This window comes from Stomoxys calcitrans, chromosome 5, assembly GCF_963082655.1.
Source record: "Stomoxys calcitrans chromosome 5, idStoCalc2.1, whole genome shotgun sequence".
Lineage (NCBI taxonomy): Eukaryota > Metazoa > Arthropoda > Insecta > Diptera > Muscidae > Stomoxys > Stomoxys calcitrans.
The window spans coordinates 149,526,115-149,541,294 of NC_081556.1; the positions used below are offsets into that span (position 1 = coordinate 149,526,115).

Below are 15,180 nucleotides of genomic sequence, written 5' to 3' on the forward strand. Positions count from 1 at the left end.
GATTTTGCTGAAATTTGGGACAGTGAGTTGTGTTAGGCCCTTTGACATATTTCTTCAATTTGGTCCAGATCGGTTCAGATTTAGATATAGCTGCCATATAGACCGATTTCTTGATTTATGGTTTTGGGCCCATAAAATGCTCATTTAGTGTCCGATGTCGCCGAAATTTGGAACAGTGAGCTAAGTTAAGCCCCTTGACAAACTTCTGCAATATCGCACAGATCGGTCCAGATTTGGATATAGCTGCCATATAGACCGATATCTAGGTTTTAGGTTTTGGGGCCATAAAAGACGCATTTATTTTTAATTTCCATCTTTTCTTTATTTGTGGAGTATTTTTGCCTTTGCTAATCATATATCATACCAAATTTCCCTTCATCCCCCTATCCCCTTTGATTAATTTAAAATTCCATAAGCCCCGCCTGAGAAAAACATTTCCCACAATTTCATAATGTTAAAATAAATATGAATGGTGTTAAGTCATTTCCTTTCAACACTTCATTGATTATGCGGCCATATACGAGAGTATATGAGACATATTTGGGAGCAATTCATAAGAAGTCATTTTGGAAGAAAAAAAATTGGCATTTATCGCTTCACTCAGTCATTTCCTTTTAATTTTGATTTGTATTCATAGCCATGATGAAGTGTTTTTATATGCATGCTCTCTGTTTTTATTTACAGATTTTAAAATTGGCGACCTACCCCACTGCCGCCAGCCACTCAACGAGAGACAGACAAGCGAAACTGCCAAACAGCAGAACGACGACATCTGTTGGATTTCTGGGAAGCCTTTTAGCAACACCACCCCTACCGCCAAGCAGTGGCATTTAGGAGCGCTTTAATGCTTGTCATCGACACCACAACGACAAAGACTGTCAACCACTTCTCATCGATATAAATCATTTGAAAAGTCGGCCTCTTTTTTTGCTAATGCCTCTAAACACGCCATAGAAACGCTTTTTGCCTTCTTGTGGAGCCGTTTTTGATAAATTATTAAAAATTAAACTATTCAACAAAACGAAAACGAAACGAAGAACCACAGCAACAACAGCCTAGAAATCAAAGAAGATTAATGGGACTGGGCCGTTTGCCGAGGGGGGAGGAGACCCATAAGACAAACTTCTGCATCAGTTTTCGCTATGGAATTCTCATGAAAACCCTGCTATACACTACCCTAGCCTACCTAAACAGCAACCAAGAGCAATAATTTTCAAGTTTGTGAACAACTGAAGAACCAAGTGCCTGGAAATTTTATTCACTTACAAAAAAAAAACACAAAACCAAACAAATAAATAATCATAATTCTTAACGACTAACAACAAAGGAAAAAACTTTTTTTTTTTTGGGGAAAAGTTATAACCATTTGGTGACTAGAGAAAGGAAAAAAATTTCAATCCCTAACCCACATTAAATTCACTTGCTTGGCTTGCCAAGTAGAACGAACATCTCCTAAAGCAAGTCCCACACAAACGAAACGAAACGCAGCGCAACGTAACGCAACGAAACCCAAATTCAATTTTCTCTCAAGGGGAGCTGTCACAAAAATGTGGCTTTTTTGGTACCAACATCACCAAGAGCACCAGCAGCAGCAGCAGCAGCAGAAGTATCACCACGACGACCATAAAAGTTTAAAGCCCAACCTTAACAGAAAAAATACTTTTGCCATTCAACCTCAACACAAAGAAGCTTGTGGCAGAATTTGTCAACTTTAGAAAAAAAAAAGAAGGGCCAGTGAACGAGAAAAAAAGAAAGATCCCACTACGAAGCCAATTGCCCAGAAGCTCATTTGTATGTGGCCCAATTGCCGGTTGTAGTCCGTTAAGTTTTACGAGTTTAACGCCACCCTTAGGGGAACTTTAGCCGAAAAGTTCCGGTGTCAACAGCAACAGCCCAAAGTTAAATATCTCGCCAGTCCTCCCACCCCCTCTCCCTGCACTAAACTCTATAGAAATTGTGACAATAATAATAGATAGGAGGCCATTGAGCCAGCGGCCAGTCGGGCAACCTGTTCCCTATATCATTGGCTTTTGTGTCAACAGCAGCAGCAGCAGCAGCCGCAGCATCGCAGTGAATTTGGAGCCAAATAGCCGCAGTTCCATTTTGTACACAGAGTGCTTCAATTATGTTGGCCGGCATAAGGAAACGCTTAGCACGCAAGTAAGTACAACAAACATTCATACATACCACCACCACTACTACCTTTGGCCCTATCTCTAAATAATTCCCTAAAATTAAGCGAAAAAAAAAGAAAAAATTGGTTTTTCCTCAAAAAAAAGTGATTTTATAGAGAGTGATAAAGAAGCGGAGGATAAAAGCCTTAAAAAAGGCCTTTGAAGAATTTTCGAAAATTTTACAAAAAACTGGGTAGAAAAGTAGTACACATGTGTCGACCTTTTATGCCCTCCAACATAAGAATGGGGGCAAACTAACTTCCTCACTGCGTTTGTAACACCTTAAAATATGATGTTCGACCCTACAAAACAGGTTCACCATGGTTAAGTCGATTCGACCATAACCGCCCGAACGTCTGTCAAAAGTAGAGCTGGCAAAATATAGATGTCACTATCGATTGATATTTTCCCTATGAATACTATCGACAAAGTTCAATTTTTGGCAAAATTGAACGAAATTAAGTGCCTACAGAGGGCGCAATTATCTATCGATTGGCAATTATCATTCATGATTTCTCTCATGACTTCCAACTGACTGAATTAGATTTTATTAGAACGACCAATCGACCATTTATGCCCTTAACTTTAAGAATGGGGGTATACTAACTTCTTCATTCCGTTTGTAACACCTCGAAATATTGATGTTAGACCCTACAAAGCAGGGTCACCATGGTTCAGTCGATTCAACCATAACCGTCCGTACGTCTGTCAAAAGTAGAGCTGGCAAAATATAGATGTCACTATCGATGCTATGGATATTTTATTTGTTGTCTGAATATCGATTAATATTTTCCCTATCGATACTATCGGCAAAGTTCAATTTTTGACAAAATTCAACAAAATCAAGCGATTTGACACTGAATGTATCCTTTAAGCTATATTGCGCCTATAGAGGGCGCAATTATCAATCGATTGGCAATTATCATTCATGATTTCTCTCATGACTTCAAACTGACTGAATTTGATTTTAATAGAACGACCAATCGACCATTTATGCAAACCACCATAAGAATGGGGGTATAATAACTTTCTCATTCCTTTTGAAACACTTCGAAATATTGATGTTAGACCCTACAAAGTCCTACAAACATAACCGTTTATACGTCTGTCAAAAGTAGAGCTGGCAAAATATCGATAGCACTATCGAAATTTTATTTTTTCGTCTGAATATCGATTGATATTTTTCCTATGAATACTATCGGCAGAGTTAAATTTTTGGCAAAATTGAGCAAATATAAGCGATTCGACACCGAAAGTATCCTGAATGCGCCTATAGAGGGCGCAATTATCAATCGATTGGCAATTATCATGATTTCTCTCATGACATCCAACTAACTGAATTGGATTTTATTAGGTCTATACCTGTAGGGCGCCCCTGGAAGTCACCGTAGCGCACAGGTTAGCATGTCCGCCTATGACGCTGAACGCCTGGGTTCGAATCCTGGCAAGACCATCAGAAAAAAATTTTCAGCGGTGGCTTTCCTCTCCTAATACTGGCAACATTTGTGAGGTAACATGCCATGTAAAACTTCTCTCCAAAGAGGTGTCGCACTGCGGCACGCCGTTCGGACTCGGCTATAAAAAAAAGGAGGCCCCTTACCATTGAGCTTAAACTTGAATCGGACTGCACTCATTGATAGATGAGAAGTTTGCCCCTGTTCCTTAGTGGAATGTTCATGGGCAAAATTTGCTTCCACATAGGGTGCCCCGCGGTAGCTGAGTTAGTAGCGAGCTTGGGTTACTAGTGCAGGGGTCGCGGATTCGATTCCCGCCAGAAGCCTTAGTTTTTCGCTACTGTGGTATCACAATGGACCTAAAATTGCCTAAGTGCGTCTGTAAAGGACTGCCATTCTTACCTAACCTAACCTAGGTCTGTGCATTAATATTCTCATTATCGTTTGAAATATAGGTGATGGCAAATTAATACCACGTTTTAATGAAATGTTGATGGTCTGGATTTAATTGAATCCAAAAAAACAAATCCAGTCCGTTTACTCTGCCTTTTCATACCCACCACCATAGGATGGGGGTATACTTACCCAGTCATTCCGTTTGTAACACCTCGTTTGAAATTTTGGACAGATACTCAATATTGATGTAGGTCGTTGGGGATTGCAAATGGTTCCATATCGGTTCAGATTTGGATATAGCTCCCATATAAAGCGATCTCCCGATTTGACTTCTTGAGCCCCTGGAAGCCGCAATTTTTGTCCGATTTGGCTGAAATTTTGCTCATAGTGTTCCGTTATGACTTCCAACAACAGTGCCAAGTATGGTCCGAATCGGTCTAGAACCTGATATAGCTCCCATTTAAACCGATCTCCCGAGTTTACTTCTTGAGCCCCTGAAAGCCGCAATTGTTGTCCGATTTGACTGAAATTTTGTGCATAGTTTTCTGTTATGACTTGCAACAACTATGCCAAGTACCATCCAAATCGGTCAAGAACCTGATATAGCTCCCTGATAAAAACCGATCTCCCGTTTTGGGCTCCTGAGCCCCTGAAAGCCTCAATTTTTGTCCGATTTGGCTGAAAATTTGCACATAGTTTTCTGGTAGGACTTCCAACAATTGTGCCAAGTACGGTCTAAATCTGTGTATATCCTGATATAGCTCCCATATAAACAGTTCTCCCGATTTGATTTCCTGAGCCCCTGGCCGCAACTTTCATCCGATTTGGATGAAATTTTGCACATAGTGTTTTATTATGACTCTCAAGAACTGTGCCAAGTACGGTCTAAATCGGTCTACAAACAGATATAGCTCCCTTATAAGTTGACCTCCCAACTTAAGTTCTTTAGTCTCTAGAGGGCGCTATTTTTGAGCAGTTTGTGTGATATTTGCACATTGATTTAATATGGCTCTCTTATGAGAAAATCTCCCAATTCAAATTTGTAAGCCTCCAGAGGGCGTACTTCTAAACCAAATTGCCTGAAATTTGGATAATGATTTCCGCTAAGACTTCAAAAAACTGTCAAGTATGGTCTATATCACTCTATAACCCGATATAGTGTTCATATAAACCGATCTCCTGGTTAGACTTCTTGAGTCTCTAGAGGGCGCAATCCTCAACTAATTTGGCTGAAATTTTGCACATTAACTTCTATAGGGACTATCCGACTCTGTAAAGTATGGTCAAAATCGGTCTACGAACAGATATAGCTTCCATATAAGTTGGCCACCCAACTTAACTTCTTTAGTCCCTAGAGGGCGCTATTTTTGAGCAATTTGTCTGACATTTGACACATTGATTTAATATGGCTCAAATCGGCCTGATATAACTCCCTTATGAGCCAATCTCCCAAGCTCTACCAAGTATGGTCCAAATCACTCTATAACCCGATATAGCGTTCAAAAAACCAATCCTCCGGTTAGACTCCTTGAGCCTCTAGAGGGCGCAATCCTCAACCAATTTGGCTGAAATTTTGCACATTAACTTCTATTGGGACTATCGCCAACTCTGTAAAGTATGATCAACATCGGTCTACAAACAGATATAGCTCCCATATAAGTTTACCACCCAACTTAACTTCTTTGGTCCCCAGAGGGCGCTATTCTTGAGCAATTTATCTGACATTTGGCACATTGATTTAATATGGCTCAAATCGGCTTGATATAACTGCCTTATGAACCAATCTCCCAATTTGATTTTTTTAGCCTCTAGAGGGCGCAGTTCTTAACCAATTTGGTTGAAATTTTGCCTTGCGACTACTGCAAAGATCTCAAACATCACATCCCAGTATGGTTCAAATCAGTTGATAACCCGATATAACTCATACTTTAACCTATCATCCGATTAGACTTTTGAGCCTCAAGAGGGAGCAATCCTCAATTATAGCTCCCATATGAGTTGGCCACCCAACTTAACTTCGTTAGTCCCTAGAGGGCGCTATTTTGGAGCAATTTGTCTGACATTTGGCACATTGATTTAATATGGCGCAAATCGGCCTGTAGTCTGATATAACTCCTTTATGAGCCAACCTCTCATTTTGTTATTTTTTAGCCTCTAGAGGGCGCATTTCTAACCCAAATTGACTGAAAGTTTGCCTAACGATTTTTGCTAAGAATTAGCTAAGAAAACTCTGCCAAGTATGGTCCAAATCACTCTATAACCCGATATGGCGTTCAAAAAAACAATACTCCGGTTAGACTCCTTGAGCCTCTAGAGGGCGCAATCCTTAACCAATTTGTCTGAAATTTTGCCCGTTAACTTCTATTGGGACTCTCGCCAACTCTGCATAGTACGGCCTAAATTGGTCTGCAAACAGTTATAGCTTCCATATAAGTTGACCACCCAACTTAACTTCTTCAGTCACTAGAGGGCGCTATTTTTGAGAAATTTTTCTGACATTTTACACATTGATTTAATATGGCTCAAATCGCCCTGTAGGCTGATATAACTCCCTTATGAGCCAATCTCCCAAGCTCTACCAAGTATGGTCCAAATCACTCTATAACCCGATGTAGCGTTCATATAAACCGATATCCTGGTGAAACTTCTTGAGCCTCTAAAGGGCGCAATCCTTAACCAATTTGTCTGAAATTTTGCCCGTTAACTTCTATTGGGACTCTCCCCAACTCTGCATAGTACGGCCTAAATTGGTCTACAAACAGTTATAGCTCCCATATAAGTTGACTTGCCAACTTTTTTTCTTTAGTCCCTAGAGGGCGCTATTTTCGAGCAATTTGTCTGACATTTGGCACATATGGCTCAAATCGGACTGATATAACTCCCTTATGAGCTAATCTCCCAATTTTATTTTTTTAGCCTCTAGAGGGCGCAGTTCTTAACCAATTTGGTTGAAATTTTGCCTTACGACTACTGCAAAGACCTCAAACAACAGACCCAACTATGGTTCAAATCAGTTCATAACCCGATATAGAACACACATAAACCGATCATGCGATTAGACTTTTGAGCCTCAAGAGGGCGCAATCCTTAATTAATTTGGCTAAAATTTTGCACAAGGGGCCTCCTTTTTATAGTCGAGTTCTCTTTGAAGAGAAGTTTTTACATGGCATAGTACCTCACAAATGTTGCCAGCATTAGAAGAGGGAAAACCGCCGATGAAAATTTTTTCTAATGGTCTGGCCACGATTGGAACCCAGGCGTTCAGCACCATAGGCGGATATGCAATATTCTACACTACGGTGGCCTCCACGCAATGGGGGTTGCCATTTACCCGATGTCAGTTTTCAAGACTGCATAAACAAAGAATTAGGATATTGTATTCTTAAATAAAAAAGAATTAAAGTGATAATTGAAGATCTTTTGTTTTTTTTTGGCCTTTCAAATAACTAAATTTCTCCGGAGCACCCTGTATATAGTTTAATGTCCAAATGGAATGGTTTATGGTTAAATTTGGAAAATTGCATTACCCTGCAAGTGATGAAGCATAAACAAATCTGTAGGAAAGGCCCTCTAACGCAATTGACTTAAACTCCTTACATCTCTCTGGAAGCTTAACTACCCATCCCTTCGAGGTTTTTTTTAGTCAATGTCCAGGCAATACTTGCATTCAATTTTCCAAATGTAGATACAATCTTTGATTGCTGTTACCAATTGTCATCAGCATCATTATGAGCATCATGATAGCTATTACCTTCTCATCATCATCATCATCATCATCATCATCGTCATCAGAGCAAAGAAAAAAAAACACGAAAACACAAAATTTCATTAACTTTTTCCCAGAAACCCATAAAAGCAACCAAGGGTCAGTCAGTTCAGTCTGGGGGTTTCCTTTTGATGTGGCTGTTAATGTTGCCTCTATGGTCTGTGGGGGCTATGGAGGGGGTTGGAGTGGGTTGGGGGGGGGGGTTTATGTGGGCAAGCATTTAACAAAATCATTTAAATAAAGCCTCTGTTTCGTCAGCAAAGGAGCCTTAATAAAATTTAATCACAATTTTCGTTTGTTACTTAATTAAAACCAACCATGAGGGGGGGGTAATGTAATAGAATTAAGATAGGAAAATTATTTTCTTCTTACCACTTCTTGAATTTTGCTGCCCCTTGAAAATGTGCGAAAGAAAATTGAGTTGACTTTGCTTTTTTGGTGCTGAACAAATTTTTAGGCAATTTTTGTAAGATTAGGGGAGGGTTTTTTTTTGATTTTAATTTTTGTCCTTTTTTTGATTTTTAATTTCTACTGATGATGGAGAATACCCCTAAGGTAGTTGGAAGTCTTTGGGAAAAAGCACTGACGATATCTAAGAAATTTTTAATTTGTCATTTTCTCTAATGGTAACATTTGGGGTATTTTTAAGGAAATTGAAATTGAAAAAAAAAAATTGGGGTCTAGCGTATGGGGTTTGTCCCATCTTGTCCCATTGTCTCTTTTTTAAATGTTTAAGTTAAACAAAATCATTTATGCGGACTTGCATTTCATTTTTGTTTTAAGATCTTTGGCCCATTAAAGCCACATTTATTATCCGATTTTGCTGAAATTTGGAACAGTGAGTTGTGTTAGGCCCTTGGACATTCATCTTCTATATGGTCCGGAGAAGTCCAGATTTGGATATAGCTGCGGCTGGGTATGATTTCAAACAACTGTGTTAAGTATGGTTTAAATCGGCCTATAACTTAATATAGCTGTCATTTAAACCGATCTGGGGATCTTGAGTTCTTAGGCCTATAGAGGGCGCAATTCCTATCCGATTTGGCTGAAATTTTGCATGAAGTGTTTTGTTATGACTTCCTACAACTGTGCTAAGTAGGGTTTAAATCGGTGTATAACTTTATATAGCTGCCATATAAGCTGATCTGGGGTTTTGACTTCTTGAGCCTCTAGAGGGCGCAATTCTCAACCGATTTGGCTGAAATTTTGCATTGAGAATTTTGTTATGACTACCAACAACTGTGCCAAGTAGGGTTTAAATCGGTACATGAGCTGATATAGCTTCCATATAATCATGTCTGGGATCTTGAGTTCTTAGGCCTCTAGAGGGCGCAGTTCTTATCCGATTTGGCTGAAATTTTCCATGAAGTGTTTTGTTATGATTTTCAACAAGTATGCCAAATATGGTTTAAATCGGTGTATAACCTGATATAGCTGCCATATAAGCTGATCTGATCTGAATTCTTGAGCCTCTAGAGGGCGCAATTCTCATCCGATTTGGCTGAAATTTTGCATAAAGTGTTTCGTTATGACTTCCCACAACTGTGCCAAGTAAGGTTTAAATCGGTGCATAACCTGATATAGCTGCCATATAATCCGATCGGGGATCTTAAGTTCTTAGGCCTCTAGAGGGCGCATGCATGTCGAGATGCATGGTAGAGAGTCTGTAAGATTCGGCCCGGCCGAACTTAGCACGTTTTTACTTGTTTTGAGTTTAGTTTTCTACCCATTAACGATTTTATCTTTGGTTTGCCAAAAAAAAAAAAAAAATCAGCAAATTTTAACTTTTTTACACATTAAGACATAATGAGCGACTATTGTCAGTCAAATGATATCACCATGTCTACAGAACCAGATTGAATGAATGAATGGTGGCATAAATATTTTTAGTCCTTTTGTTCGAATATCAATCATGTTTTTTGGTTAAGTTTTTGTTTCTCTCTTTTTTTTTGGATAAACATTGGCCCAAGTATAGTTCGTGCTTATGAACAGAATTAAGTGTTTAATCATTTTTGACAGAGTTGTGCATAAAGTCGTGATAACCCCCCAAAAATAACACGGGCAATAACAATAACAACAAGGAAAACTAATAGAAGTTATGTCAGAACAATCTCCTTTTGACACAACAACGACAACAACAACCAAATGACGTCCAGTGTCCGTCTAAGACAACATTCGCAAACTTGTTAACACCGAGCGAACGGCTAAGATGTTTGGACTTAAATCTGATTAATTATCTTTTGGGACTATAACACAGTTTTTTTTTCGTTTTTGTTTTTTTTTTTTTGGGTGGACGATGACTTCATGTGTTTATTTTTGTGTGTGTATTTTTTTTTTCCTCTGGCTATGACTTGAAACACTTGGATTTAGTTAAGCACCAACAGCACTAGCGATAAAACTTAATTGAGTGGCTAAAATTAGTTAATGACTGTAGCTAAACCTCAAGTCAGGTTTGAAGTAGAATAAACTAAAGTTGAGATGAAAACAAGTGGAAAAAACTAGAGTTGGACATGAAATGGTCTTTTTGATATAAAAGGAAAAGAATTAGCTTTTTCTTTTTTATAAAAAAAAAAAATTGGCGGCAGGCAATAAGCAGACAACGTGGTTTGACGTCGTCCACAGCTATATCGCAATAAAAAGTTATTAAAACTACCAATATTTGACCTTAAGCCGAAACCATTACGAAACAACACAAAACTTTTCAGGTCTACAATGCTCATAAAAATCTTTAAAAAATATTTCAAAATTAAAAAATTTGCTCTTTCTGTCAAACAACTTTGTAATGCAGGTTACATACTGAATAAATTACATTCTTGCATTATAAATGTAGAATTTTGAGAAATTCGGTAGATATCAAGAACAATTTCCATGAGTATACCACTAAGTATAACTGAGGAGAGACTTCTCTCATACCAAAACATGAATCAATAACCCGCTTCTAACTATCCGGAAGCTGAGACCGAATTATTCATTCCTTATCGCCATGAATTGCTTTCGAACCACCCTATTATGGCTATGAAAACTTTAAACTCTTTCTACATTTACATGCCACATTTGCTTTTTGGATACATTCTGCAATGAATCTGAACACAAAAACTAAACCAGATTTACATAAATATGTGTGTGAGCTTTAGAAAATCAAATTTTAATCAAACATTTTTCAAATTTTATTCCCTTTAAATCTCTAAATTTTCTAATAATTTTTTACAGTGTACATTTTACACCCAATATGGCAACTCTGTATTAACAGATCAACAATGAAAAAGCTTTTTTCCCCATTGTTGTCATTATTCAATTAAATAGTTCTCACTATTGTTATATTATACGAGGGAGAGAGAGCGAGAAAGAGAGAGTTTGTTTTTGTATGCTTTTTTTCAACATTTTGTGCATTGTTGTTATTTTGTTTTTTCATAAAGCTGGTCACTTCATAGCGTAAGAGAAAGTTTTGTTAAAAGCCCTCGCTTTCATAATGAGAGTGTACAGTGGCCAGTTACTCTTATCATAATACAACGGTAGCTAGAGTTCGCTGTCGTCGCAGTTGAAGATAATTAACAAAGCTAGCAGCGCACCTGACTACATGTTCAGCTCTCTTAATGGTGGGTGTGTGGTGAGTTAATGAGCCGACAGCTGTAAGCATTGCTAGTGGGTAAGGTGGTAGATAGCGGATTGTATTAAAGATTCTAACCTTTTTAAAAAAAGGATAGCATACATAATCTACATGAAGACAAATTAGGGTAGTCAAAGCTTACAGAAACCGATTCTGGTGTTTTGTACAAAAGTCTAGGGAGTCGCTGATTGGCCTTACATCTAATGCATTAAAATGCTTATAAATCCCTTCATATTTTAATAATAGAAAAAAATCAATTAAATTTTTATCATAATTTTGTTTTAAATGTGAAATATTTAAAAAAGATTAACCTAAAATTGAACTTTAATCATGAGATTAGAATTATTTAATTTTTTTTATTTTAGTTTCTGTTATACTGGTAAGCATATCAGCTTATCAAGTTGAGCCAACATACCTGTAGTTAGGGGTCAACATCGAAAGGTAGCTAGAGGAAAATTCTTTAATATGGCTGTGATATAATTTTGATGTAATCGCTGACATACAAAATCAAGCGATCGGGGCGAAAGTAGGCATGATTTTACTCCGAAATTAAATCCGAAAAAAATATGCAACAACTTATTTTGAAGGAATTGAACATGAAAAACGAGTTTGATGCCAAAAAAAACAAGCTCAAGAGTCGAAACATTAATCAGGAGCAACGAGGTGTTTGGGGACCAAATTGCAAATTTTGCCCATGAACATTCCATTAAGGAACTAGGGGCAAACATCTCACATATCAATGAGTGCAGTCCGATTCAAGTTTAAGCTCAAGGGGCTCACAAGGGGCGTTTAGCGACATAGGCGGACATGCTAACCTATGCGCTACGGTGGATTTTGGGGACCTAAAGATCGTTTATATAACGGCAATACCGACATCTTGTTTGAGGACCGATAACTAGTTTGGGGACCGATGACTATTTGAGAAACGACAACTAGTTTGGGGACCGACAATTAGTTTGAGGACCGGTAACAGTTTTTGGGGACTGGCAAAAGGTGTGGTACTGTCAGGTTTCGTGACTATCTGGTTTTGACCGTTAGGTTAGGGACCGTTAGGCTTGGGATCGTCAGGTTTGGGATTGTTAGGTTTGGGATCGTTGGGTTTGGAATCGTCAAGTTTAGGACCGTCAAGTTTGGGACCTTTAGGTTTGGGACCGTTAGGTTTGGTATCGTCAGCTTTAGGACAGTCAGGTTTGGGACCGTTAGGTTTGGGACCGTTAGGTTTGGGACCATTAGGTTTGGGACCGTTAGGTTTGGGACCGTTAGGTTTGGGACCGTTAGGTTTGGGACCGTTAGGTTTGGGACTGTTAGGTTTGGGACCGTTAGGTTTGGGACCGTTAGGTTTGGGACCGTTAGGTTTGGGACCGTTAGGTTTGGGACCGTTAGGTTTGGGACCGTTAGGTTTGGGACCGTTAGGTTTGGGACCGTTAGGTTTGGGACCGTTAGGTTTAGGACCGTTAGGTTTGGGACCGTTAGGTTCGGAACCGTTAGTTTTGGGACCGTTAGGTTTGGTACCGTTAGGTTTAGGACCATAAGGTTTGTAACCTGAGAACGTCAGTTTTGAGACCATCAGGTTTTGGAATGTTAGGTTTAGGACCGTTGGATTTAGGGCCGTTGGGTTTAGGACCGTTGGGTTTAGGACCGTTGGGTTTAGGATCGTCAGGTTTAGTATCGTCAGGTTTAGGACAGTCAGGTTTAGGACCGTCAGGTATAGAACCGTCAGGCTTAGAACGGTTAGGTTAAGGACTATTAGGTTTAGGACCACTGGGTTTAGGACCGTTGGGTTTAGGACCGTTGGGTTTAGGATCGTCAGGTTTAGTATTGTCAGTTTTGGGACCGTCAGGTTTGGGACCGTCAAGTTTGGGACCGTCAGGTTTGGGACCGTCAGGCTTAGGACCGTTAGGTTAAGGACTATTAGGTTTAGGACCGTCAGATTTGGGACCGTCAGCTTAAATCATCAGGTTTGGGACCGTCAAGTTTGGGACTGTCAGGCTTGGGCACGATGACAGATATGGGGAACGAAATGTGTTGTAGTAGCCCAACAAATTTGATGATCCATGAGTTTTAGGACTTCAATGTCCAATGAGTTTGGGGATTATGAATGAATTCAAGAACAGCATATGTGTTTCAAGACAAATTACTGAAATCGCTGCCAACTGCTCTGCTGACAACTAATTTGAGGCCCGAAAATAAGTTTTAGATACTACTAAAAGTTTAAAGCCCAAGCAAATGTTTGGGAACTGAAAAAAACTATGATCATCTACAGCAAGTGTCAGGCCTTAAAAAAATTTCGGATATCGGAAACCAGTTTGAGCATATAGAATAAGTCTGTGTTCGTTGTTTGGAGACCAGAAGTTTGAAAGTTCGAGGTACTAAAATTAATTTTGGGATCGAAAAATTATTTAAGTAAAATTTGGGCTCCAAATTTTACTTCAATCAATTGGAGCACAAGTGTGGACACCGAAACGGTGTTTCTACACCTACAACAATTTGGAGAACATTCAACAAGTTTGAGGATAGAAAACGATATGGAGTATTTTGAGACCGATCGACTTGGTTGAAATTTTGCACGTGGCGTTCTTTTCCGTCTTTCAGCAACCGTGCTAAGTACGATCCAAATCGGTGCATATTATAAACCATATAAACCGATCTCCCGATATGCAATATTCGGCCCCTCGAAGCGGCATTTGTTTTTCGATTTGGCTGAAATTTTGTTTTGGAGTATTTCGTTATGACTTCCACCAACCTTGGCAAATATGGTCCAAATCGGTAATCTGTAATCTGACGTAGCTCTCATATAAAACGAACTCTCGATCTAATCTCCGCAATTTTTGTCCGACTTGGCTGAAACCTGGCACGAAGTGTTTCGTACTGACTTCCACCAACCATGGTAAATATGGACCAAATTGGTTTATAACCTGATATAGCTTCTATATAAGCGGATTCCCGATTTGACATCATTGAGCCGCTGTAACCCCATATTGTTATTATATTTTGTTGAAATTGTGCATCTGCTGTTCTGGTATGACTTCCAATAAACGTGCCAAGTTCGATCCATATCGATCTTTATGCTAATATAGCTCCCATATAAACCGATTTGAGGATTAGCTTTCTACGGCCCCTTAAAGCTTAAATTTTTGCCTGATATGGCAGAAATTTTTTATAATACAAGTATGCCCTTCAACGAAGTTCAATTGTCTAATTTTTTAAGGGAACCCTGCAGGATTTAGGACATGTCCCAAACTGGCGATTTCACCGGTATTTCAAGACCGGTGACTAGTCCCCTGACTATCCATATGACCGGTGATTTTTATATGGACATGTCATACCTAGGGACCAATAATTTAGAACCGGTCATTTCATCGCCTTTAAACACTGGTCATTTCATTGGTTTAAAAAGATTGGTCATTGCCCCAGTTTAAAAATTCCACCACTTCTACAGTTTAAACAACCCTGCATTTCGCTTATTTAGATAAACTCACCACTTCACCAGCGGCCACGCAATGAACTAAAATGACTGGTGATATGATCGGCAGTTTGTGTTAATAGGAGTGAATTCACCTCAAACATCCTGGAGGGGATCCATGGTGGTGAGTTCCCAAGATGCCAGCCGAACATTTTTACTTGTCGATACGACTCTTTAGAATATTATCCGAAGACCATTCAATTAGATCTTATAATTCTTCAACCTACCCTCGTATCTCCTCTAAGCACTTAAAAAACTCAGGATTTTTTTGAATTTTTTTTTATTTGTTTTTATTTGTATAACTTTTTCTTTAAGGTTTT

The 15,180-nt window shown here is 38.9% G+C and overlaps 1 protein-coding gene across 5 annotated transcripts in view; it reads left to right on the top strand.

Annotated features, from left to right (window-relative positions):
• Positions 1–15,180, top strand: part of LOC106084627 (probable WRKY transcription factor protein 1) — a 289,563-nt gene that overhangs the window by 113,945 nt on the left and 160,438 nt on the right. For all 5 annotated transcript variants that reach the window (XM_013248455.2, XM_059369054.1, XM_059369055.1 and 2 more), the window contains exon 4: positions 685–2,160. In XM_013248455.2, the coding sequence (XP_013103909.2) occupies positions 2,126–2,160 (35 nt within the window). In that variant the 5' untranslated portion in view covers positions 685–2,125. The remainder of the gene's footprint in view (positions 1–684; positions 2,161–15,180) is intronic.